The following is a 24538-nucleotide window of genomic DNA, read 5'->3' as shown; positions in this document are numbered from 1 at the left end:
TTTTTGGGGGCTCCAAAATCACTGCAGATGGTGATTTCAGCCATGAAATTAAAAGACACTTACTCCTTGGAAGGAAAGTTATGACCAACCTAGACAGCATATTAAAAAGCAGAGACATTACTTCGCCAACAAAGGTCCATCTAGTCAAGGCTATGGTTCTTCTAGTGGTCATGTATGGATGTGAGAGTTGGACTATAAAGAAAGCTGAGCACCGAAGAATTGATGCTTTTGAACTGTGGTGTTGGAGAAGACTCTTGAGAGTCCCTTGGACTGCAAGGAGATCCAACCAGTCCATTCTAAAGGAGATCAGTCCTGGGTGTTCATTGGAAGGTTTGATGTTGAAGCTGAAACTCCAATACTTTGGCCACCTGATGCAAAGAGCTGACTCATTTGAAAAGACCCTGTTGCTGGGAAAGATTGAGGGCAGGAGGAGAAAGGGATGACAGAGGATGAGACGGTTGGATGGCATCACCAACTCAATGGACATGAGTTCAGGTAGGCTCTGGGAGTTGGTGTTGGACAGGGAGGCCTGGTGTGTTGTGGTTCATGGGGTCACAAAGAGTCAGACACAACTGAGCGACTGAACTGAACTGAACATCCATTTCTGGCAAAAAAAAAAAAAAAAAACTTAGGGAACTAGGAGTAGAAGAGAATTTCCTCAACTGCTAACAACACGCTTATTGGAGAAATACTCAGTACTTTCCCCCTAAGATCAGGAATAAGATAAGGATGTCTGCTCTTGTTGTTTCTAGTCAATACTATAACTCTAGCCAGGGTAATTGGTCAAGAAAAAATAAATACAAGGCAACCAGATGGGAAAATAAAAGTAAAACTACCTCTATTTGTAGATGACATGATCTTATACACAGAAACTCCTAAGGAATCCAGTAAAAAAAAAAAAAAAAAAACTATTTGAACTAATAAACAAGTTCAGAAATGTGACTAGATAGAAATCAATAAACAAATCAATTGTATTTTACACACTAGCACTAAACAATCAGCAAGTCAAAGTAAGAAAACAACCCCATTTATAATAGTAGCAAAAAGAATAAAATATCTAGGATAAGTTTAACAAAATAAGTGCAAGACTTGCACACTGAAAATACAAAACACTTTTGAAAGAAAGAAGGCATGGACTGGATGACTTAATATTGTTAAATGGCAATACTTCCCCAATTAATATACAGATTCAACACAATCTCTATAAAAATTTTGGCTGATTCTCTGCAGGAATTGACAAGATGATTCTAAAATTCATATGGAAATGCAAAGGACTTCACCAAAACAATCCTGAAAAAGAAGAACAAAGTTGGAGGACTCCCATTTCCTGATTTCAAAATTGACTACATAGCTAATTTAATCAAAGCAGTGTGGTCTGGCATAGTGACAAACATGTAATTCAATGGAATAGAATTGAGAGTTCAAAAATGAACCTTTACATTTATGATTTATGGGCAACTGATTTTTCCCAAGGTCGTCAAGACAATCCAATGAGGGAAAGAATACTCTTTTCAACAACAGGTGCTGGGACAACTAGATGTCCACAAGTAGAAGAACGACATTTGGACTCCTACCTCACAGCAAGCACAAAACTTAATTCAAAATGGATCACTGGCTTAAATTTAAGAGCTAAAACCATGCAATTCCTAGAAGAAAACAAAGGAATAAATCTTTGTGACCTTGGTTTAAGGAATGATTTCTTGTATACAACACAAAAAGCTCAAGTAAGAAAAGAAAAAACCAGATAAACTGAACTTCATCAAAATTAAAAGCTTTTGTCAATCAAAGGACACCACCAAGAAAGTGAAAAAATAGCCCACAGAATGGGAGGAAAGATTTGCAATTCATGTATCTGACAAGAGACATATTTAAAATATGTAAAGAAGTCTTACAATCCAACAATAAAAAGATAAATCATCTAATTTTAAAAGGGCTAATGATTTAAGTAGACATTTCTCCAAAAACGATGTACAAATAGTCAATTTACAAATAGTCAATAAACACACGAAAAGATGTTCAACAGCATTAATTATTAGGGAAATGTAAATAAAAACCACAATGAGACACCACTTCATACTCATTGCTGCTAAGCTACTAAGTCGCTTCAGTCGTGTCCGACTCTGTGCAACCCCATAGACGGCAGCCCACCAGGCTCCCCCGTCCCTGGGATTCTCCAGGCAAGAACACTGGAGTGGGTTGCCATTTCCTTCTCCAATGCATGAAAGTGAAAAGTGAAAGTAAAGTCGCTCAGTCGTGTCCGACTCTTAGCGACACCATGGACTGCAGCCTACCAGGCTCCTCCATCCATGGGATTTTCCAGGCAAGAGTACTGGAGTGGGGTGCCATTGCCTTCTCCATCATACTCATTAGGATGGCTATAATAAAAAAGACAGACAATAAAATAAAAAGTGTTGAGGATATGAAGAAATTGAACCCTTAAACCCTTAAACATTGCCTCAAGGCATGTAGGATCTTAGTTTCCTGACCAGGGACAGAACTCATGCCCCTTTCAGTGGAATAACAGCGTTTTGACCACTGGACTACCAGGGAAGTCTAGTGCAGCCACTTTTGTGAACAGTTTTGACAGTCTCTCAAAAAGTTAAACACAGAGCTGCCATATGACCAAGCAGTCCCACTCCTGGGTATCTACCCGAGAAAAGAAAACATATTCTAAGTGAAAGAAGCCACTCACAAGGGCCAATATACTGTATGATCCCATTTATATGAGATGTCTAGACGAGACAAATCAATAGAAACAGAAAGTAGATTAGTGGCTGCCTAGGGTTGGGGGGAGGGGGAGTCGTGGGGAGTAACTGCTAATGAGTATGAAGCTTCTTTTTGGAGGGAATAAAAATGTTCTAAAATTGATTGTGGTGATGGCTAAACAATGCTGTGAATATACTAAAGACCACCGAATAGTACCCTTTAAAAGGGTGAGTTTTATGGTATGTGAAATATATCTCAATAAAGCTGTAACAAAGAGATGGAAGCAATAACAGGATGTCTGTGTGCTAGTGGGAATAATCTTGTAGAGAGGGGGAAATTGAGGCAGGAGAGAGGGAGAAATTGCTGAAGCAATATCCTCATGTAGGTAAGAGGATAGGATCTAGTGCCAAACTGGAAGAACAGGATTTTGATGACAGTATGGACAATTTTTCCATAATAACAAAAACAAGGCAGAGTATGTGAGTACAGATGCTGTTTGGTATTTGGCTGTAGTAATGGGAATCTGTGGAGGTTTTCTTCTGATGGTTTAAAATTTTCAATCAAGTGGGCAGCCTGAGCCTAGGATGGGAGAGGAGGTGTTGGAGATTTGAGGAGAGAGAAGGCATGAAATAGTCATCTAGAAGGGTAGGACAGTGAATGGTCTAGGGAAGTACAGTGGAGCTGGCAGAGTTGGATTTAAGCAGGCCTGGTGTTTTGCCTGATAAGTATGCTATAGTGACAGGCAGCAAGGAAAGTGACAGTGTATGCAAGGGGATGATTATTTTGATGGACCACGGAATCTAAGCTGATTAAAGGAAGGACATGGGAACCTGGAGAAAGTAAAGGGCAGAGAAAACGTTCAATCCCAGTGGCATTGAAGGGCTGTTGGAACTGGGGTGCCGGAAGGAGTGAGCTAGAACGATAATTACTGGTTGGAGAGCAGGATACCTGAAACAGATTATGGAGGTGATGCAGTCACAGGTAACTGATAAGACGGGGAAGACTATCAGGGTGCATGCCTGAGGTGTGGCTGAAGGCAAGAATACCATAGAAAAACAGACTACAGAACTGAGACAAGAACATTGGAAGGGTCATCTGTGAGGATATTAAAGTCACCAAGAAGTAGGACTGGAGTAGTGTTACAGACAGTAACAGTGTAGCTAAATTTTTCTAGGAATGGGGCATGAGGCATGAGGCAGATACGTGTGTATGTCTGTACCTGACTATAACAGACAGACAGGTGATGGTATAGTTTGATGACCTGAGATTTAAAACAAAGTGGTTGATACTCATATAATCTTAATGTAACTCTCCATAAATTACTCATTAATTACAAAGGAAAGAGTACAATGGAGAAACCTGGAGACATCAACTTTAACAAAGTCAATGTGAACAAAACCAGTATTGATAAACTGACATCATGTGCCTCCTGATACAAAGCACTGAAGGCACATCTCTTCTGTGGCATCCTTGCCAAAATTATATATAATCACAAGGAAATATCAGACAAACCCAAATTTTATAAAATCACTGCCTAGGACTCTCCAAAAGTATCAAAGGCATGAAAGACCAAGAAAGACTAAAGAACTGTACCAGATTAAAAGTGTCTAAGGAGAGAGTACCATTCAAGATGGAGAAGTAGAAGGATGTGCGCTCATTTTCTCCTGAGAGCACCAAAATCACAACTAGTTGTGATTTTGTTGAACAAACATCGATAGGAGGATGCTTGCTGTTGTTTAGTCAGTCACTAAGTCATATCCTACTTTTTGCGACCCCATGGACTATAGTCCACTAGGCTCGTCTGTCCATAGGATTTCCCAGGCAAGAATACTAGAGTGGGTTTCTATTTACTTCTCCAGGGGATCTTCTTGACCCAGGGATTGAACTTGGGTCTCCTGCATTGCAGGCAGTTTCTTTACCACTGAGCCACCAGGGAAACCCAAGAAGGATTCTGGAACACACCAAAAAAGTTACCCCATTTCCAAAGACAAAGGAGAAGCTGCAACAAGACAGTAGGAGGGTTGCAATCATGATAAAATCAAAGCCCACATCTATTTCTCCCACAAACTAGAGAAAAATAATACCAAAGATGTTCTCCCACTGTTGTGGAGGTTTTGAGCCACAGGTCAGACTTCCCAGCCTGGGAAGCCAGCATAGGAACTAGGAATCTCCAGGGAATCTGACTTTTAAGGCCAGCAGGATTTGATTATAAGACTTCCACAGGACTGGGAGAAACAGAGACTCCACTCTTGGAGGGCAAAAACAAAATCTTGCGTGTACCAGGACCCACAAGAAGAAAAGCAGTGACCCCACAGGAAACTGAACCAGACCTACCTGCTCGTATGGGAGGGTCTCCTGCAGAGGCATGGGTCAGCAGTGGCTCATCACAGAGATGCGGGCCCTGGCAGCAGTAGTCCTGCACCTTGGCCTAGACCCATGGAGCTTGTAGACTCCAGGGCTGGGTTACCTCAAGCCAAACAACTAACAGGGAGGAAGCGTAGCCCCACCCATCAGTAGACAACTGGATTAAAGTTTTACTGAGCATGGCCCTGCCCACCAGAGCAAGATTCAGGTTTTCCCACTGCCAGTCCCTCCCATCAGGAAGCTTATACAAGCCTCTTAGTCTTATCCACCAGAAGGCAGACAGAAGAATCAAGAACTATAATCCCACAGCTGCTGGAACAAAAACCAACCACATCACAGAAAGTTAATCAGGATGAAAAAGCAGAAATTTATGTCAAAGGGATGAGATAAAACCCCAGAAAAACTAAATGAATTGGAGATAGGCACCTTCCAGATAAAGAATTCAGAATAATGATGGAAAAGATGCAAGAAATGTTTACCAAAGATCTACGGGAACTAAAGAACAAACACAGATGAATAATACACTAGAAGGAATCAATAGCAGAATAACTGAGGCAGAAGAATGGATAAATGACCTGGAGGACAAAATACTGGAAGTCATGGCCACAGAACACAATCTAGAAAAAAGAAGGAAAAGAAATGAAGACAGCCTAAGAGACCTCCAGGACAACATTAAATACACCAACATTCTCATTATAGGGGTCCAGAAGGAAAAGAAAGAAAGGATCTGGGAAAATATTTGAAGAGATAATAGCTGAAAATGTCCCTAACACGGGAAAGGAAATAGTCAACCAAGTCCAGGAAGCACAGAGTCCCAAGCAGGATAAACCCAAGGAGGAAAACACCGAGACACACAATAAACGGACAAAAATTAAAGACAAAGATAAAATTTTAAAAGCAACAAGGGAAAAAGAATAAATAACATAAAAGGGAACTCTCAAGGTTATCAGCTGATTTCTCAACAGAAACTCTACCAGCCAGAATGGAATGGCATGATATATTTAAAGTGATAAAAGGGAAGAAACTACAACCAAGAACACTCTACCCGCAAGACTCTTTGTTCAGATTTAATGGAGAAATTAAATGCTTTCCAGTTAAGTAAAAGTTAAGAGAATCCAGCACCACCAAACCAGCTTTATAACACACGCTAAAGGAACTTCTCTAGGCAGGAAACACAAGAGAAGGAAAAGACCCACAAAAAACAAACTCAAAACAATTATGAAAATGGTAATAGGATCATACATATCAACAATTTCCTTAAATGTAAATGGATTAAATGCACCAAACAAAAAAAAAAAGAAGAAAAGAATAAATGCACCAAACAAAAGACACAGGCTGGCTGGGTGGATGAAAACACATGTGCACATATGCACTTCCACTTACCACATCCTTCTACTTAATCCCCCAAATTGTATGTGATATTTTATATTGTTAGGTTTATCATGTTCCCATTATGGCTAGCAATTGTAATTATCTTTTACTTTTTGTCCATTGATTGTGAAAACTGATAAACATCTTTTACTATTGTGATTATATAACTATTATTCATTTAAAACCATTGTATCATGAAAGTGAAGTCACTCAGTTGTGTCCGACTGTTTGCGACCCCATGGACTGTAGCCTATCAGGCTCCTCCGTCCATGGGATTTTCCAGGCAAAAGTGCTGGAGTGGATTGCCATTTCCTTCTCCAGGGGATCTTCCCGACCCAGGAATCGAACCCAGGTCTCCCGCATTGCAGGCAGACGCTTTACCGTCTGAGCCACCAGGGAAGCTGTAACTATTATTCATTCAAAACCATTGTATCATGATTGGTCAACAGAAATAATAGAATCCTATATCATAAAACTACCATTTAATAGAAAAACCTGCAATCAATTTTTAAAATCCAAATGCATATCAGAATTATCCTGGAATTGTATGAAAAACACAAATGCTGAGGTTTTGCTTTTTTCTCCAAAGCTTAACTCCAGATGTGTTTCTAATAAGCAAACATGTTTACAAACAATTGGACTATATGATGATCTTTTACTTTTATCTAGCTTGTTTCACTTTTTCTATTTCATATCCAGTGCTCGCATTTCATTTAGTTTGTTTTTCCAGTTTCTCAGTCTCGTTTTTTGTTGTTCTTTCTCAAGCCTTTGTAAGTGTAGAAAAGCTTTTGTATACATATATAGTATGTATAATACAATGTAGTATGTGTAATATATATATTTTAGAAAACTTACAACTTTTTGCATAGCCAAAGAAATCATGACATTTTGATTCCACTTGTTTGACTAAGTATGAATAGAATGCTAGATTTTTAATTTATATTCACTCAAAACTTTGATATTGTTCCATTTATTCTGGCATCTAGTATTACTGCTAAAAGTCTAGAAAGCTTATTACCTTAGTGATTTTTTTTTAAAAAAAAGTTGAATGAGGCCTGAAATTTCTAATCCAATTCTGAGAATATAAAAAAATACTATGTTGTAAAAAAAAATCCAGTAAATTAACATATGATACAGTATTATAGATTTTATTCAAATTTCACAAAATTTTATGTTAGTGTCCATTATTTGTTTTCATACCTTAGTCAAGATTCTATATAGTATTTAGTTGCATTGAGCAGCTTCAGCTGCATACAACAAATTCTGATAAATTCTCTTTTCATTTTTATTTTTATATTTTCTAATTTTTCTTGTTATGGCTTATTAGATACACTCATAATTTAAAAGTAGACATTTAATTTCCAAATATATGTTTTTTTAAAGAATCTTTGATATTAGCTTCTCATTTAAATACTTTCTTCTCTGCAATCACCCTCTGTTTTTTCAGTGTTTTAACTTCACTGAGGTTTCCAACAGCTAAGTTAAAGGTCTCTCTTGGTAAATGTCACATTGCACTTGAAAATATGTGGGTTGAAAATATGTGGGTTATTTTTGAATATCTTTTGATATTGATTTCTAACATAATTCCACAGTGATAAGAGAACAGACTTTACATGATTTCAATACTTTCAGACCATGAAGTTTTTGCACCTTGTTTTCTGTCCCTGGATATGTTCCAGTGTCACTCAGTTGGTAAAGAATCTGCCTGCAATGCAGGAGACCCAGGTTCAATCCCCAGGTTGTATATGTTCCAGTGTCTCCTGGTTTAGTCTATGGGAACTTGAGTAGAATTTGTATCCTGCTGTTGTGTGAAAATTGTATAAATCTTAATTATGTTGAATTGGTTCATAGTACTTTTCAGGTCTACTATATCCTTATACTTTTCTGTTTATTCATTCCATTAATTTTTGAGAGTTTGATATTGAAACTCCAACTAAAAATATTAATTTATCTACTTAAAGTAATTGTACTTACTATATAGTGGAACTATATGTAAATTTGCTCTGTATTTTTCAAGTCTCCTGTAAATGTGTTATCATACTTTCATAATTTAAAAAAGAAAAAAGTACATAATGATGTATTATTGGAGATAACCTAAATAAGTACATGTTTGATTGAAGAAATAATTGCATTGACACATGCTATATAATAAAAATTTTCATGTATTCTCATGGACAAACTATATTTATAGAAATGTGCAATATATATGTTGGGCTTTCCTTCTCTACAGGTTTGTAAACTGAAATTTTAAAAAAATGTATAGTTGATTTACAATATTGTGTTAGTTTAAGGTGTATAGCATAGGGATTCGATTTTCTGTTTTTGTTTTATGTATTTTTTTTTTTGCAAATTATATTCCGCTATAGGTTATGAGAAGATATTGGGTATAATCCCATGTTATACAATAAATTTTTGTTGCTTATCTAAAAAAAAGTGCCTAAGGTGATATGACAGCTAAACACAATGTGGAATCCTGAATCTGACCCTAGAATAGAAAAATTATAGTAGTGGAAAAAATGATGAAATTCAAATAGGTTCTATACTTTCATTAAGAGTATTGTACCATTGTTCATTTCCTAATTTTGATAATTGAAATGTAGTTATATAATTTCTTAACATTTGGGGAATCTAAGTGAAGGATATATGGGGATTCTTTGTATTGTTTTTATAACTTTTAAAAAGTCTGAAATTATTTAAAAATAAGAAGGTTTTAATTCTAAAAAAAATAGAATGCTTAAGGAGGAGGGAGAAAAAATGTCTGGAAAGGACATATAGAGTGAGGACACCTACTCTCATGTCCTAATCTCCTGGCAAGAGGGGTATGAGGGTGCTGCTGGGGGAACAGAGTGCTCAGGGAAAAGCCAAATTTCTGTTCAAGTAGTTGTTCTCAGTGAGGGACTGAACAGACAGGCAAGGGGTGTTTTGGGAGCATTTTTGACTGTCACAATAATTGGAGATTACTTGTGACATTCAGTGGGCACTGACCAGGGATGCTCAGCATTCTGCAATGCACAAAACAGCTCCACATGGCTAACAATCATAACGCATCCCATACAACTTTAGAATGTTCCATCAGACAATCACATAGGTGAAAAACCTGTTCGTTCATTCATTCATTCAATAAACATTTATTGAGAGACTACTATGTCCAAGCATTGTTTCAGGTAATAGGGATACATCAGGACACAAAACAAACCAACCATGTCTGCCCTTCTGGAGTTTACAATTGAGTGGGAGAGTCAGACAATAAACAACAAACATAATAAAGATGTAAATTATGTTATGTAAGAGGGTGAGAAGCACTATGGAAAAAACAGAGCAGGGTACGTGCTAGGGGAGTGCTACAATTTTAAATATGAAGGTCAGGGTAGGCCTCATTGAGAAAGTGACATCTGAGTAGAGGCCTGAAGGAGGTGAGGGCATGAGCTTTGTGGATATTGGAGGGGGGCGCATTCTAAGTACAAGGGATGGCCCAGTTCAACCTCCTGAGGTGGATGTGTGCCTAATATGTTCAAGTAGCCTAGAGGAGGTCAGGATGGGTGAAAGAGAGGGAGTAAGTGGGGAGAGTCATAGGAGATAAGATCAGAGAGCTTGTGGGAGCCAGATCATGGATTTTAATATATAATGACTTTTCCAGTAATTCAACAACCATATAAATTGAGGGAAGATTGCACTTTGTTTTGTTTAGAACCTTATGAAGAACTACTCATCATCTAGGAAAATCACATCACCCTATCCATGGTTTCTGAGTCACAGTGTAGCTGTCACACTCCCAGGTACAAGGATTATATGTTCAAGACCACTCCATTATGTTCAAGACCACTCCATTATGTCTTCTGGTGGAATTATATCCCAGCCTTTACATATTGAAATATATATTTTAAAAGAAAAAAAGATAACGAAATATATATTGCTTTATTATAAATTATTTTTCCTTTACTTCTCCCTTATATCCAATTAGGACACTATATTGGTTTTGAGGGGAATTATGTGTGTAGACAGATTCTATTATCTATGCACTTCAGTTCAGAACAGTGAAGGAAATATTTCAAAATGTACATTATAAAAATGGAGTGCTATGTCCAAAAGGTATGCGAACCACTAAGGCAAGGCAAAAAAACCAACAGGACTATTCAGACACTAGGGTGAGAGTGAAGGGGATTTTGCTGATGACGGAAGGTGAGTTCCAGACACCTGGTCAACTCTGGGGCTGTAATGAGAAGACCCCTGGTCTCTGGTTTTCTTGTAGTAACTAACATGATACAGGATAGGAACCTGACTCACTTTTTCATCTAAGCTGCTCCCCACCCTACGGGGGTAGGTCTCACGTGTTTAACACAGTAGCTGGGGAACAAAGAGGGTTGTCTCCTCAATGAGGCCAGAAGCAGCCTAAGGCCAGGCTCCGTTTTTTTTACCCACAGAACAGACAAGTGCCCCAGACTAAGCTGATAGGCACTCTTAGGCCAAGCTCATTGCTATAAACAATGTACCTCTAACCTGCTTCGGGATGGGAAAGAGGCAGAAAGAGGAAAAGCAATAACAGAGAAAGAAACATTCACAAAGAAGAACCAATTGGGGTGGGGGGAGGGTCAGAGACAGGAAAAAATAAAGGCAAAGGCCAAGAGAGACTATATTCTTTTCAATCATAACAGTTATTATTTATTGACACTTTTCTAGGGGCCAGTAGCAGGGCAAAGTGAGGCACATGTATTGTCTCAGGAGAATATTAGACTCCCATTTGACAGATGAGAAAACTGAGGCCCAGCTGGATGGGGCTCGAGGTTTTACAGCTAGTTTTTACTGGCTGGATCAGGATTCAGCCTTGTAGGTCTGAGTGGTCTCCTATGTCTCAGAGAGGGAGCCAGACAGAAAGGTAAAGGCAGACAGAAAGGTGGGGATAGACACAGAGGAAGGGGGAGTGGAGTGGGCAGAGAGAGACGGAGACTTTCAGACAAGCAAGCAGACAATCACGTGAGCTGCAGACCTGCAAAGTACACCGTTTACCAAGAGACAGAAATGAGGGGAGCGCGGAGGGCGGGCATGGGGGTGGGCTCCGCAGGGTACTCACCTGGTTGCTGTCTGGGGCCGCAGGAGCACTCGCCTTCCTTTTGCTACCCGCACGATCCTCCGCAACCTGGTGACCTAGGGTTGAGAGGCCGCCGGGATAAAAGCTCGCCCAGGTCCAACCTCTCACGCGCTCCGGCTGGGCATCTTTCCCCCCGCGTCCCCTACCCCCAGTCTTTACAGAGTCTCACCGGGAACCTCGGGCCGTCGGTGCCGCCACTGCCTCGCGCAAGCAGATTCCAGGTGCCGGCAACTGGATCTCGCGAATGCACCGGATGCGTCCCTCCCGCCTGCCAGAGCGCTAGGGGTGGTCTCAGGCCGCCACTGCTACCGACGGCTCCAGGATCCTATTGGAGGAGTGCCGTCCTGTCTTCCCTGGGATTGGCTGGAGGTGGAAACACTTTATTTTTACCGCCCCCCACCCCCAGCTAGGATCCAAGCCCAAGAAAACCCGCCCCTCTGGGGGTCTTTGATTGGTTTATGAGACAAGCCCATTCTTTAATAGGATTGGCCAGGAGTACGATCGTCATCGCTCTTTGCCAGTCGGTTCGACACATCTTTGGGCGGTTGGTTGGGAGCACGCAGGCGCGAAGCCCAAAGTGAGGCCTGGCGCGAGTCACTGGAAATCTGAGATACGCAGCTTTTTGACGTTTTATTCTCCGTAAACCACCGCTCCGCTAACCTGCAGGCATTTCTGAGCCAGGTTTTTCTCGCTCAAAGTGAAAGTAGTTCCCAGTTTTATCCCTGGAGGATAAGGTGGTTATAGGCGTCTGGCCAGTCATCCACCAGCCCCCGCTACTTGCTGATTAAGACATTGGTCAAGAGACAACCTCATTCAGAGCCTCAGCTTAACCATCTGTGAAATGGGAAGATAATTTTTAAAATCTTACCTGAAAATGCCATCCATTCAATAGGCGATTCAATGAGAGAACATAAATTAGTTGCCTGGAGCATAAATAATTAAGGTCTCCCGTCCCAATTCTTGCCTTTGCCGTTGTTTCAGATTTAGGGAACTTTGGCTCACAGAGGCAAACTGATTGACTTAAGGTCACACAGCAGTACGACCCAGAGTAAAACCCCCGGCTTCTGTCCTCCAGACGAAAAGGGTTTAAGAAGGAAGGAGATACAGGAAGGCCCTTCCTATTATTAGGGTTTCTTAATTTGGGTTCACAAACCTCACTCCAGTCCAGCTGGGACAGGGTTTAGAGTGGTTCCTAAATTTGGATGGGGGAAAATTTTTTTTTCCCACTCTCCTGTGATTGAAATTTAGCATCTTTTCAGCAAAGAATGTAACTCACCATAGTAGTAATAGTACCTGTGACTCCATCACTAATAGAAATCACAGAGATTTTCATGTCATATTATAGATGTTGCACATTTCTTGAAGTATATAATCTCATCTCTATCTCAAAAGCATATTTGTCATTAGACTGTCCATTAGATCTTGTGATTGAATGGGTTAATGAGCAAAAACACATATTTGTTTTTCCATATTTTAATAACAATATTTAAATATACTCAATATTTTATGGCTCTAATTATTTTATTTTATGCATTCAAAAGATATTGTTTTCTGAGAAAAGATGCATAGGCTTCACCAGATCACCAAGCAGATCCATAGCACCCAAAAATGGTTATGAACACTTGTTTCAACTTTGTGCTCCAGGGGGACAAAAACTTGGTCTATTCATGTTCCCTTGCTGTATTCTTATCACTGAGTTTCTATCAGGCACACAGCATGTGCTCAATAAATGTTTATGGAATGAAAAATAGGATGCTTCCCTAACCATCCTCCACATTCCCAACCACGGGAGCCACTGATGGCCTTTTTGGTCACCAAAGAAGGAGGGATCTAGTTTCCTGAATTTAGTTTTGTCCCTGCCAATCTACTTTTAGTCACAGAAGTGGGTGGCACTTTAAAGGTCTGGTCCTAGGAAGTCCTGGGAACCTCACCCTCAGGAAGTTGCTCCAGGCTTCAGGGGAGTAGGGTGAGTTGTGATGGATATAAAGACAAGTAGCTTCAGCATGGGAACAAGCCCTGGGGCACATTGGATCTACAGTTCCTCACTCTCCTCCTGGTTTCTGTTTGGGGTCCCAGCAGATGGACCTGTCTTCATTGGTCTTCAGCAAAGACTATATTCTGGAGTTGGATGTGACCTTAAGGGCTTCTAGAACAGTCCTCCCTTTTGGAGGACCAGACTGGGCAGAACTGAAGCCACACCACACACTGAGGAGTGAGGGCATAGGGAAAAGATGTCACCCTAGACAAAGAACATTTTCTTCTCCCATGCCTCAGTCCAGGACATGAGCATCCTGGCCAAGTATATTAGAATTAATATACTAATATATTAATAATTAATAGTATATTAATAGAATTAATATATTATAGTAATACTAATATACTACAGTATATTAATATACTATTAGAATTAATATACTAATTAACATAATTAGGACCAATAATTGGGTCCTAACAGTGTCTCTGAAGTCAGAGGCCGTTTCTGACAGGGTGAGTAAAGAGGAGCCAGGATGAGAGGCTAGGAATTTAATTTAGCAAACTTCAGAGGTTTGCTTTAAGACTAGACTCCATTTGGGATCTTAGGCTGGTTGCTTCTCCTGGGCTGATCCCCCAGCACAATTAGTCTGTCTGTAGATGGGAAAACTGAGACCCTCTAGAGAGGGTGAGGGAGTCACATTGTGTGCCAGAGTAGACTCAGGCAAGGATACCCAGGCTATCTTTCTCCAGGTCCTTTGCCCCTGCTGCTTTCCCCTCCCCTCCACTTCATCACATGCTCATTAGGACTGACTCCAGATACTGCACATAGGTGTTTCTTTCCTTTGCCCAAGATGCCTTGACTCAGCATCCTGTACTCTCAGCTTTGGCCCTGGGGCAAGATGTTCCCCTTTCTGGGCCAGAGTCTCCTCTACCCACTTCTGATAGTGTGGTCCCAGGTTAGAACCAGAGGCATCCAAGCTTCCATGCTTTCCCCAAAACATTTATCACAATCTGGAGTATATCCAAGATCTAGTATTCTAACCATTTCACAGGAGGTCCCACAGCAACCTGGCAGTCATCTCTGACTTCTCTCAATCCCTCTTTTTCTATACTTAGAGCCTGTTGATTCTAGCATCTTAAAAGCACTCATAGAATACACACATTTTTTGTGCAGGAGAATTCCAATTAATTTATGTAGATACTTCCCCATCAAGAAGTTGGAGGATAACTCCCCACTCCCTAAGCACGGGCTATGCTTAGTGGCTTCCTTCCAGAGAATACAGTATGGAAGGTGGGGGAATGGAATGACTTTACAGTGGAAAAACCTGACATACACTACCTCAGCCAGGTGGTCAAGTTAACATCAACAGTGATAACACATATTGATAGCATGTACCTTTGATATGATACAAAGAGACTGGTACTTTATTTCTATGATCCTCCTTTCCCAAACCCATAACTCCTGTCTAATCATGAGGAAAATACTAGACAAATCCCAATTGAGGGACATCCTGCAAAATACCTGACTAGTATTCCTCAAATGTTGATGACTCCAAGTCATCAAAAATGAGAAAAATCTGAGAAACTGTCACAGCCAAGAGGAGCCTATGGAGACATGATGACTAAATGTAATGTGTCCTAGATGGCATCCTGGAACAGAAAAAGAAAATTTAGTGAAAACTAAGGAAATATGGACTTTTGTTAATAATGTTTTGATATTTGTTCATTAATTGTGACAGACATATCGTACAAATGTAAGATGTTAACAATAGGGGGAACTGGTAAGGTATACTGGTAGGGTATAGGGACACTCTCTGTATTATCTTTGCAATGATTTTGTAAATCTAAAACTTCCAAAAGATAATATTTTAAAAATCTCCCGTATCCTTCCCCATCACGCCATTCTCACCTTAGGTATAGCATCAACTTCCTCACTGCTCTCCCTCCCTCAAATCAATGCTCCTGCTAGCCAGCAGAGGGCATGATGTAAAACACAAATCAAACCTTCTGAAGCCTTCCCCAAAATAAGAGCTGCTGTTGCTGCTAAGTCACTTCAGTAGTGTCCAACTCTGTGTGACCCCATAGACGGCAGCCACCAGGCTCCCCGTCCCTGGGATTCTCCAGGCAAGAATACTGGAGTGGATTTCCATTTCCTTCTCCAACGCATGAAAGTGAAAAGTTAAAGTGAAGTCTCTCAGTCGTGTCCGACTCTTAGCGACCCCATGGACTGCAGCCTACTAGGCTCCTCCCATCCATGGGATTTTCCAGACAAAGTACTGGAGTGGGGTGCCATAAGTTCGGGAGGTATATGGCAGAAGACATACCCAGATGTCTGGGATCTCTGCGTAAGTTATTATGATTCATAAAGAATCTGGGAGGTTTCTGTGGTGTTCGTGGGAATAAATTTTCTGTATCCAAAACGTAAAGCCATTGGGCCTTTCCTTAGATATCTCCCAGATAAAGCCTGTCTTTCAGACGTCCGACTCCTGACCGTTCCCGCCCTGCCCCCACTGCTGCTGCTGTTAAGTCGCATCAGTTGTGTCCGACTCTGCGCGACCCCAGAGACGGCAGCCCACAAGGCTCCCCCGTCTCTGGGATTCTCCAGGCAAGAACATAGCTACATAGTAATTTTCCTTTTCTCTTCCTTTGAAAAGTAGTTAAAGTGTTAGTCGCTCAGTCGTGTCCGACCTTTTCCGACTCCATGGACTGTAGCCCGCCAGGCTCCTCTGTCCATGGAATTCTCCAAGTAAGAATATTGGAGTGGGTAGCCATTCCCTTCTCCAGGGGATCTTTCCCACCCAGGGATCCAACCTGGTCTCCCGCATAGCAGGCAGATTTTTTACCGACTGAGCCACCAGAAAGCCCTGCTTTTCTCTGTATGCAAACTCCCCAGCCAGGGCTCTCTTTTCTTGCCTTCTCTCCCAGGTACAGCCCCAGAGATCATGCACCTTCTTCCTGAGAGAGCACTTATGCATTACTGGATTAAATCCTAACTGATATCATTTTTATTTCACTACATGCGAATGAAAAAAATGGATTCCTCTAGCTCCCCCTCTCCCAGCTCATACTAGGCCCGAGGAAAGGTTTGACGCACGATAAATAAAAAGATCACTGAATAAAATGTTCCAGAGCGCAGGGCGTTTCTGTGCGCATGCGCGGAGGGGAAGGCGTGGGAAGCTGTTAGCTACCTGCCTGGGTCTACTGCGGCCTCCGGGAGAGGGAGGGGCTCCCTCAGCCTCGCCCTGCCATTGGTCAGGATGGTCCGCATTGACCTGACGCAACATCTCTGCGGTTGGGAGGAGCTCGCCCCTAGCCAGGCACCCCCACCCCCAGCAACTACCATCTTCCTGGCCCCTGCATAGACGAGGCGCCTACTTGCGGGCCTGTGGGAACGGAGACTGGCTGCTGGGGACCGCGCACCGAGTGGGACAAAAGACTCGAAACAGCACTTTGAATTTGCTCACACTTTTATTAGGATTACCAGGGTCCAGAGGGAACGAGGCGGGACTTCTGGGGGAGGGGGACAGGAATACCGCAATGGCGAAGCGGCCTTGCATAGACACCGAGGCGGGCTAGCGGGCGCAGCTGGGAAAGGCGAGGGGTGGAGGAAAAGAGAGAGACTTGGGAGAACAGGGTGGCAGCAGAGCCCCCCAAGGCCACAGCAGCCCTCCCCGCTTCGGGATTAAGGGTGTCCACTCCACACAGCACGAGGAGGGGGATAGAGGGGCCCTGACCAAAGCATCACAATAATACATTTAGCAGCACACAGAAGCCTGCGGGGGAGGAGGGCTAAAAGGAAGGGGGAAGCCCCCATTCCCTCCCCCCAAAATAAGAATTTCTCAATTACTAAACCATAAAAATAAACTTTAAACCCGTGTACGAAGTCAATCACCCCCCAGAAGTGCAATGCGGGGCCGCTCGGCCCTAGCTGATAGGGAGGGCAAATGGGGCAGGGGGAGAAGGAAATAGAGAAGCAGCCCCTGAAGGGGTAAGACGTTTATCCCATTTGGCCCCTCTTTCCAGGGATGGCCCAAGGGTTTTGGACCTGAAGCACCTTCTCCATGTCGGAGTCTTCTGAGTCTTCTCCTGAGTCGTCTTCGATTCCTTCCTCGTTGCTGTTCTCACCTTGCTCACTGCCTGCACAGGACAGAGAATCAAGGAAGGGAAAATGGAAGAGGGTGGTTAGATGGACGGGTAGATATCACTCTTCACAGGGAACAGAGCCCACAGTCAGGTTTTGGGGGGCCTGGGATCACTCATCAAGCACCTCTGCTTGGAACAAGCAGCCAAGTATGTGTGTGAGAGTAAGGGGCAGTGGGAGGAAAGCAGGAAGGCAGGGTGGGCTGCCCCTGTCCTAATTGACACATCTCTGAAAGTAGCTTTTTCTCCCAGTGTATGCAATGTGTGTGTCTCTTCCTGAGCTCTGACTTCAGCTGAATAAACCTTCTATTCATCCAGAGGCTGCTCCCTCTTTTTCCCTGGTGTGATTCAAATAGGCCTGTCTTCTTTGGCCCAATTCCCCACCCCTGCTCCCACACTAGGGTTGTGCAGATAACTCTGCCTCCCCTTTTCTGAAAGGAGATGCCACTGAGTAGGAGGGGATGAGGCCGGCAATTCCCTCAGTTTCCCTACCTAAAAATATGTCTAGATTAAATCTACTCACTTATTCAACTCCTCCTTTCTTGGTGCCCTCAATGGAAGTTTGCCAGGGATACCATGGCCAAAACTCCCAGGAGTGGCTGGTCCTCCTGCTCCTTCTACCTCCCCCACGGGGCTGCCTCTCCTCTATTTGCCTGCCTACAGCCAAGCTCAAACATACCCCTTGCCTGCCTTCTGCCATCTACTTCTTAGCCAAGGTTTGATTTTATTACCTTAACCCCTGCTCATCCCTTCCCCTTCCTATTGTGGTCTGGTTCTACCCCTACCTAGCCACTGAAACTACTCTTCCCAAGGTCACAGATGATCTATTCAGCTGCTAATACAACGAACACATCCCGGCCCTCATTTTACTTGTCCTTTCAGGACCACTGGACACTGCTGACAATTCCTTCCTTCTCAGAATGTTCCATGACCTACTTCTCCTCCTAACTCTACCCTCTCAGAGTCTCAGTTTCCCCATCTATAAAAGGAGGATAATAGTACCTACTTCTTAAGAGTTGCTGTGAGAATTAAATTACTTAAAGCAAGAAAAGCCTTAGTACAGTGTCTGGCACATAGTAAACACTTCATTAATGTTAATTGGACCCAATTAACATTAACTGGCCCCAGAATCCAGATATAGGATTCTGCCCTGGCTTGTTACCTACCTCCTTTCTTTACAATTTCTGACTTCCCAGACATACCACTAACCACCTGCCTCTCAGACACCTGTACCTGTGTCCAACAAGCCCTTCCAACTCCATGTTCTTCTCTGCATCCCACCAATCATACTGCCATGCCATTCCCCATCTCATGAAATGGTGCTTCCTTTGGCCAGTCATCCAGGCCAGAACCAAACATGGCAGTTACCTTAAATACTGCTTTCTCCCTCAACCCTCCATGTGCAACCCTTCCTCAGCATTTCCCAAAATGCTTTTTTTGGTGGACAGTGAACAATGGCTTCTGTGATCAATGTTTGGGAAATGCTGACTTCCACAATGTTTAAATAGGTTTCTTAGAGTAGGATTTATCAGAGCCTTTCAGGTGCCAATGTACATGTGACTCTACATAAGGACATTATTGTATGCAGTATTTCCCCAATATATTTGACCACTGAACCTTTTGGTGAAGGGTCTTTAGAAGACAACTTGGTAAACCCTGACAAACAGACTATGCATTTTCAGCCTTCTAGGTTCTTTTTCATGTGATCCCTTCCACCAAGAATGCCCCATAATGCTCCTTAATGTGAAGGCAGCCTCCAATTCAAATGTTACTTTCTTTCTCTAGTTCTCCCCTTCCTAATTCTTGGAGATACGATTAGCTCCTCCCTCCTCTGGGATCACTGAGCACACTGTTCACTTCACCCCCAGCTCCCCAAGCAAGCCTGGGAGTTCCCAGAAGGCCAGGGCTGGGTACAGAGTGTGCTGAATTACAATGTGTTTGCCACTTGTTTCCCTCTGTGTGTGAACCTGTCTTAATTTACCACCCACTACCTCCTATCTTTTCTCTCTGCTTCATTTGTCTTGTGCTCTGTTACAACCTATCTGCCTATCACCAAGAACTGAAATTTGTTTCTTTGGTTTTGTTATGTTTGTAAATTAAATATTTCCTGGCCTTGCTTAATTTAAAAACTTACTGAGAATGTTTTTTTCTTTTCTCCACAAGAGCAGATTGTGCTCATGCCTTGATACTCTGACCCTGGCTGGATTTTCTCTGACAGAAGAGAAAGGAGGTAAGACAAAAGATGAGGGTTCAAAGAAAAAAACAAAACATAAAAGGTAAGGGTCCCGCTCACCTTCCTCACTGCCCTCCTCCTCTTCCTCCACTGACGATTCTTCTTCAGAGATGTTCTCTACTTCATCCTCATAGTCATCCTGGTCGGTATTGTTATGGTGATCCTTGTCAGGGTCTTCAAGGTAATTCTCGTAGTCTTCAATGTCTCGGTCGTCATCATCACTGCCTTCATTGTCACCTTCGTTGCCATCATCATCACTACCTTCGTTGTCACCTTCATTGCCATCATTATCTTCAATATCACTGCCATCATTGTCTCCTTCATTGTCACTGTCACTGCTGTCCTGGTTGTTGCCATTGCTCCTTTGGTTGCCATCTTTGGGGTTCTCATCACCATTGGGGTTCTCATCAGCATTCTCATCGTTGTCATCAGGGTTCTCTTCGTTCTCATCAGTGTTGTCATCTTCAGGGTTCTCACTATTGTCATTGGTACTCTCCTTGTCATCAGCACTCTCATTGTTATCAGTGGTTTCGTTGTCATTGGGGCTTTCATTGTTGTCGGTGGTCTCATTGTGGCCAGGGCACTCGCTGTCACAGAGGCTCTCACTGATGTCAGTTATCTCGTTGTCAGTGGTCTCGAAGCAGTCAGTAGTCTCCATGAAGTCAGAGATCTTGACGTCATGAATGGTCTCATTGTCGGTGATACCATCACTGTCTGAGGTCTCTCCAATAATGTCTTCCATGATGTGATAGTCATCAGAGTCATCCATGATCACCACTTCATATTCATCCTTGTTTTTACTGTGGGGAAGTCTGGGGTTGAGTATAGGGTTGGTGGGAGGTGATGTACCCAGAGCAGACAAACACTGAAAGGTGGTAACAGGGGAGGCAATAGGCTACAAGGGTTCCCAGGGATGAGGCTAGGTGGGGAGAGTCCCATTTCTGCCCCTGAGAGCATAACCTCAGCCAATCACACCCCATTTCTAGGCAATATGTTTTACCCACTTGTAAAACATATTGGATTGGATCATCTCAAAGGTCCCTGTTGGCTCTATGAATACTGTGTGACACTAGCTTAGTCTTTGCCCCACCCTTAACAAACCACCTCTCAGCCATCAACCCTCTGCCATCACCTTTCTTCTTTTTCTTGCTTCTTTCTGCTTGTTCTGTAGCCCCCTTCTCCCATCATGTAGTAACGCACAGGGTTAACCCACAGGTCATTCTTGATAATCTGTTGAAAGAGACAGGGGAAGAGAGCTATGAGCACAAGTCCCAGAGGCTACTCCCAATCCCCCAGGCACCTAAGGGTAAGCCTAGCAAGGTTTTCCCTGGTAATGCCAGGAGGGGCCCCACCTCAGCAATCCTGTCAGCCTCTGGGAGGCTATGGTTTGAGAACCAGCTGAAGAAGCTGTGATTGGCGTCCTGGTTCCCGTGCCTGTGGGCCCGAGGTTCCTGGCCCCGGTGCCAGCGAATTGGGGTGGAGTGAGACACCAGTCGGCCTGGGGAAAAAGGAGGCTATAGAGAGGGCACTGGACAAGGTTAGATGGAGGGATGAATTTGCTCTGGGGCTACCTCTTACCTGAGCGGTTGCGCTGGAACTCCTTGACAATCACCATATTTGTGAAGTAGGGGTTTGTCTGGAAGTATAGCTTCATTTTGTAGCCCATGGAGATATGTCTGAGATCCTGTACCTGCTCAGGGTGGGGGTAATGGTGGAATTCCCACCACACTGTGGCCCCTCCCACCCAATCCCCCCTCACCTCCAAGGACCAGATTCCTTGCCCAGTCCTAGTAGAAAAGATCTCTTTGGCCTGACCTGCAGGTTGGTCAAGTAGCGGAAAATGTCTTCATCGCGTTGGTTGATCAAGATTGAAATTTTGGGGTGGTTGAGGAACTGATGGAGGGAGCAGTTTAGGTCAAGGAGTGACTGTTCAATGAGAAGGAGGGAAGGAAGGCCAGGCAGGGCTATGCAGGGCAGAACAAAAGAGAGGCTGGAGCAGAATTCCTTTTGTGCTCATGTGATGTATGTGGAGCAAGTAGGTCATGCAACAAGACCCATACTTTTATTCCCATGATACCATGTGGTGAGAGCCTGTGTTTAAAAATATCAAACCTCTATATTAGGTGGCCCTGCCATGGTTCATATCTGCTGTGTGTTTGGGTGCTGGGAGTCTATACCCAAGTGATGTTGTGTCTCTGAGTGTTCACAAAAGACATTGTGTGTCTGGGGGTTAAAGGCCCACATCCAAATGATACTATATCTGGTTGCTGATGGCCTGTTGTCACATGATGTTATATATTTGGGTGTTATGGGTATGTGTCCACATAATGTTGTGTGTCTGTCTGAGAGCTCGTGTCCAGGTGATGGTGTGGTCTGGGTACTGAGGACCTGTGGCCACATAATACTGTGCCTGGGTACTGGGGGCCTGTGATCATGTGATGTGTATGTATGACAGTGTCAAGTGTCTGTGTCCATGTAATTCTATTAGGATGTTAAACCCATGTGTTTCTAACATGTTACATGGTTCCCCAGAGATCAGCTTATCACCAACAGTGAATTATTATTATTTCCTTCATTTAACTTCTTAATCTCTATTCCTAGATACCCCTTTTCCTGATTCTTCAGGGCTCTGGCCCCCTCCTCTCCAGCCAGGATTGGGGTCTCACTAGAATCTAAGTAGAAACCTAGGCATGCACAGCCATGTGTGACTTGGGTACCCTTTCTGGGCCAATTCTCTGCTGTATGCCCTTCCCCTCCCTCTTCACTGTCTCTGAGTCAGTTTATCTTCCATGTCCCCCTCTCCCCACTCCTCCTTTTACCATCTCTGATCCAATTTTTCTGCTGTGTGTCTCTGTCCTCCCCCTTTCACTGTCTGTGATCCATTTTCTTTTAATGCTATGCTCCTTCTCTTTCCCTTTCCCATATGTGGTCCAGTTTTAATGGCCCCCCCTCCCCCTTCACCATCCCCAGTTCAGCTTCTCTGATGTTTTGCCACACTCCTTCCATCCCTTCTCCACCAGACTTCCTCATTCTTCCAACAGGGGCCCGCCCCCACACCCTTTCACCCAGTCTGTCCCTCCTCCCACCGCCCCCCACCCAATTCTGGTCATGGGCTCCTGGCCCATGAGTATAGATGACAAGGATACTGCTTTGACCCAGAAGCCTGGGATATTCTGGATGATAAGATCTCTGCGCTCCAGGAAGGGTCTCCGCATCTGGATGAACTTGCGCTTGAGACGGAGGAAGGCCTTGCCAGCCTTGATATTCACCGCCTCCAGGTCTAGCTGAATGTTTTCCAGAGCCTGCAGGATGCACTCTATCTTCTCAGCATTCTTCTCTGGGCTTTCCCTCTTCACCTTCCTGGGCTTCCTCTTCCTCCTCCTCCTCCTCTTCCTCACGCTTTCCTTTTCATCCTCGTCGTCATCTTCCACGATGATGACGGTCTCTTCTCTCCCTCTTGGACCGGCTAACCTCTGGTACCCCCGCCCCCCTGCGCTACAGGTTTCTAGGGCCTTCTCTCCTGCAAAGCTGCTGGGCTCCGTCACCTGGAAGTCAATCTCCAGGCTTTCCCCAGAAACCTCTGAGGGAGAGAGCGTTTCTAGGCTCTCCGCGAGAGGGGGCGACTCCCCGTACCCTGACTCGACTGCGGGCTCCCAGCCGGGACCCCCAGCCCCCAGGGTGAAGTACGCGCGGATACCCCCCTCCTCGAGAATGACATAAGGCGGAGGCGGGGGCAGAGCGGGGCCCAGTCCCACCCCCCTCATGTCAGCCAGCACCTGTGCCGCCTCGGTTTCCTCCTGGAGCCTCGGGCGCTGCTGAGGTGGAGGCAGGGGCAGGCGCAGGAGAGGAGGAGGAGGAGGAGGTGGCGGCGGCGGCAGCAGCAGCTCGCTCTGAGGGGGCTCAGAGCCACTAAGGCGGCGGGCCTTGGCCGGAGGCCCTTCATCTGCGCGGTCCATGGTGACCGCGTTCGCACAGCTCGGCCCTTCGCGCTCGGCCGGGCCGCCGCTGCTCGTCACACCTGAAGCGAAAATGCCGAGCTTCACGCGACCAGCTCCGCTCTCAGCCTCGCTGTGGCGCTCCCTCCCACAGCTCCTGCCGTACTCCCTCCGCGCCAATCGTCAGGCCCCGCCCCCTCATGACGCCAGGGTCCGTCCCGCCTCGCCATTGGCTGCCGGCCGTCGCGGCAGCCCTTGCGCCCCCTAGCCCCCCGCCTGCTCGCGCGCAATCTGCTTGCCAACACCGCACCTCATCACTTTCCCATTGGCTTCCCTCAGGCCCGCCAATCACCCGGCTGACTCCCTCAGCGACCGTCCGGACTGTGCAGGGCGATTGGCCGCGGGGAGATCTGAGGGGAAGAAGCCCCTTTCCCTCAGCCTCCAATGTTTTATCCAATAGGAAAAGTACCAGTGGTTCTGAAGACCCAAACGCAAAACAAAAAACAAGCGCAAGCAGTGAGCAGGATGTGCTCAGATAGACTGGAGAGCCTCGCTGTCATTCTCTCCCTCCTCCCCCCTCCCCGTCAGCAACTACGCACTTCTTAAATCTGCCCCTTCCCCTCAGCCCTGCTTTCGCCACTGCAGCGGCGAAATCGGAGGCGGCAAACTCGGGGCTCGGGTGGCCCTGAAGGAGCTTGGGGTTTAGAAATCGAAGGTCTTTTGGGGCCA

General features: G+C 44.2%; 2 protein-coding genes across 5 annotated transcripts in view; both read right to left on the bottom strand.

The window, feature by feature from the left end:
* The window catches only part of LOC133243374 (palmitoyltransferase ZDHHC3-like), a 60973-nt gene extending 49018 nt beyond the window's left edge, over positions 1-11955 (bottom strand). For 2 of the 4 annotated variants that reach the window (XR_009735060.1, XM_061410203.1), the window contains exons 1-2: positions 11697-11955; positions 11510-11583 (exon numbers count right to left, since the gene is read on the bottom strand). The gene's annotated coding sequence lies outside the window, so the exon portion shown is untranslated. The remainder of the gene's footprint in view (positions 1-11509; positions 11584-11696) is intronic. The other 2 variants (XR_009735061.1, XR_009735059.1) reach the window with 2 other exon arrangements.
* Positions 11956-16950: 4995 nt separating this feature from the next.
* On the bottom strand, positions 16951-23985 carry TSPYL2 (TSPY like 2). The gene is made up of 7 exons (XM_061410172.1): positions 23021-23985; positions 21690-21767; positions 21453-21564; positions 21227-21372; positions 21007-21104; positions 19935-20674; positions 16951-17638 (listed from the first exon to the last, which is right to left on the bottom strand). Exons 1-7 carry the CDS (start codon positions 23828-23830, stop codon positions 17499-17501), a joined length of 2124 nt encoding a protein of 707 aa, XP_061266156.1. The 5' UTR covers positions 23831-23985; the 3' UTR covers positions 16951-17498.
* Between the last annotated feature and the right edge of the window lie 553 nt (positions 23986-24538).

This window comes from Bos javanicus, chromosome X (genome assembly GCF_032452875.1).
Source record: "Bos javanicus breed banteng chromosome X, ARS-OSU_banteng_1.0, whole genome shotgun sequence".
Lineage (NCBI taxonomy): Eukaryota > Metazoa > Chordata > Mammalia > Artiodactyla > Bovidae > Bos > Bos javanicus.
Note: the sequence above shows the minus strand (reverse complement) of the source record. Positions and strands in the feature narration are given on the sequence as shown.

Bases quoted from the DNA above. Each gene is read 5' to 3' on its own strand.
- TSPYL2 (XM_061410172.1), bottom strand. From the start codon at position 23,830: ATGGACCGCGCAGATGAAGGGCCTCCGGCCAAGGCCCGCCGCCTTAGT. The intron at 21,768-23,020 runs GTATCCTTGTCA...TCCCTCCATCAG, and splicing joins CAGGCTTCTGGGTCAAAGCA to TTCCTCAACCACCCCAAAAT. The intron at 21,565-21,689 runs GTCAGGCCAAAG...CACCCTGAGCAG, and splicing joins GCTACTTGACCAACCTGCAG to GTACAGGATCTCAGACATAT.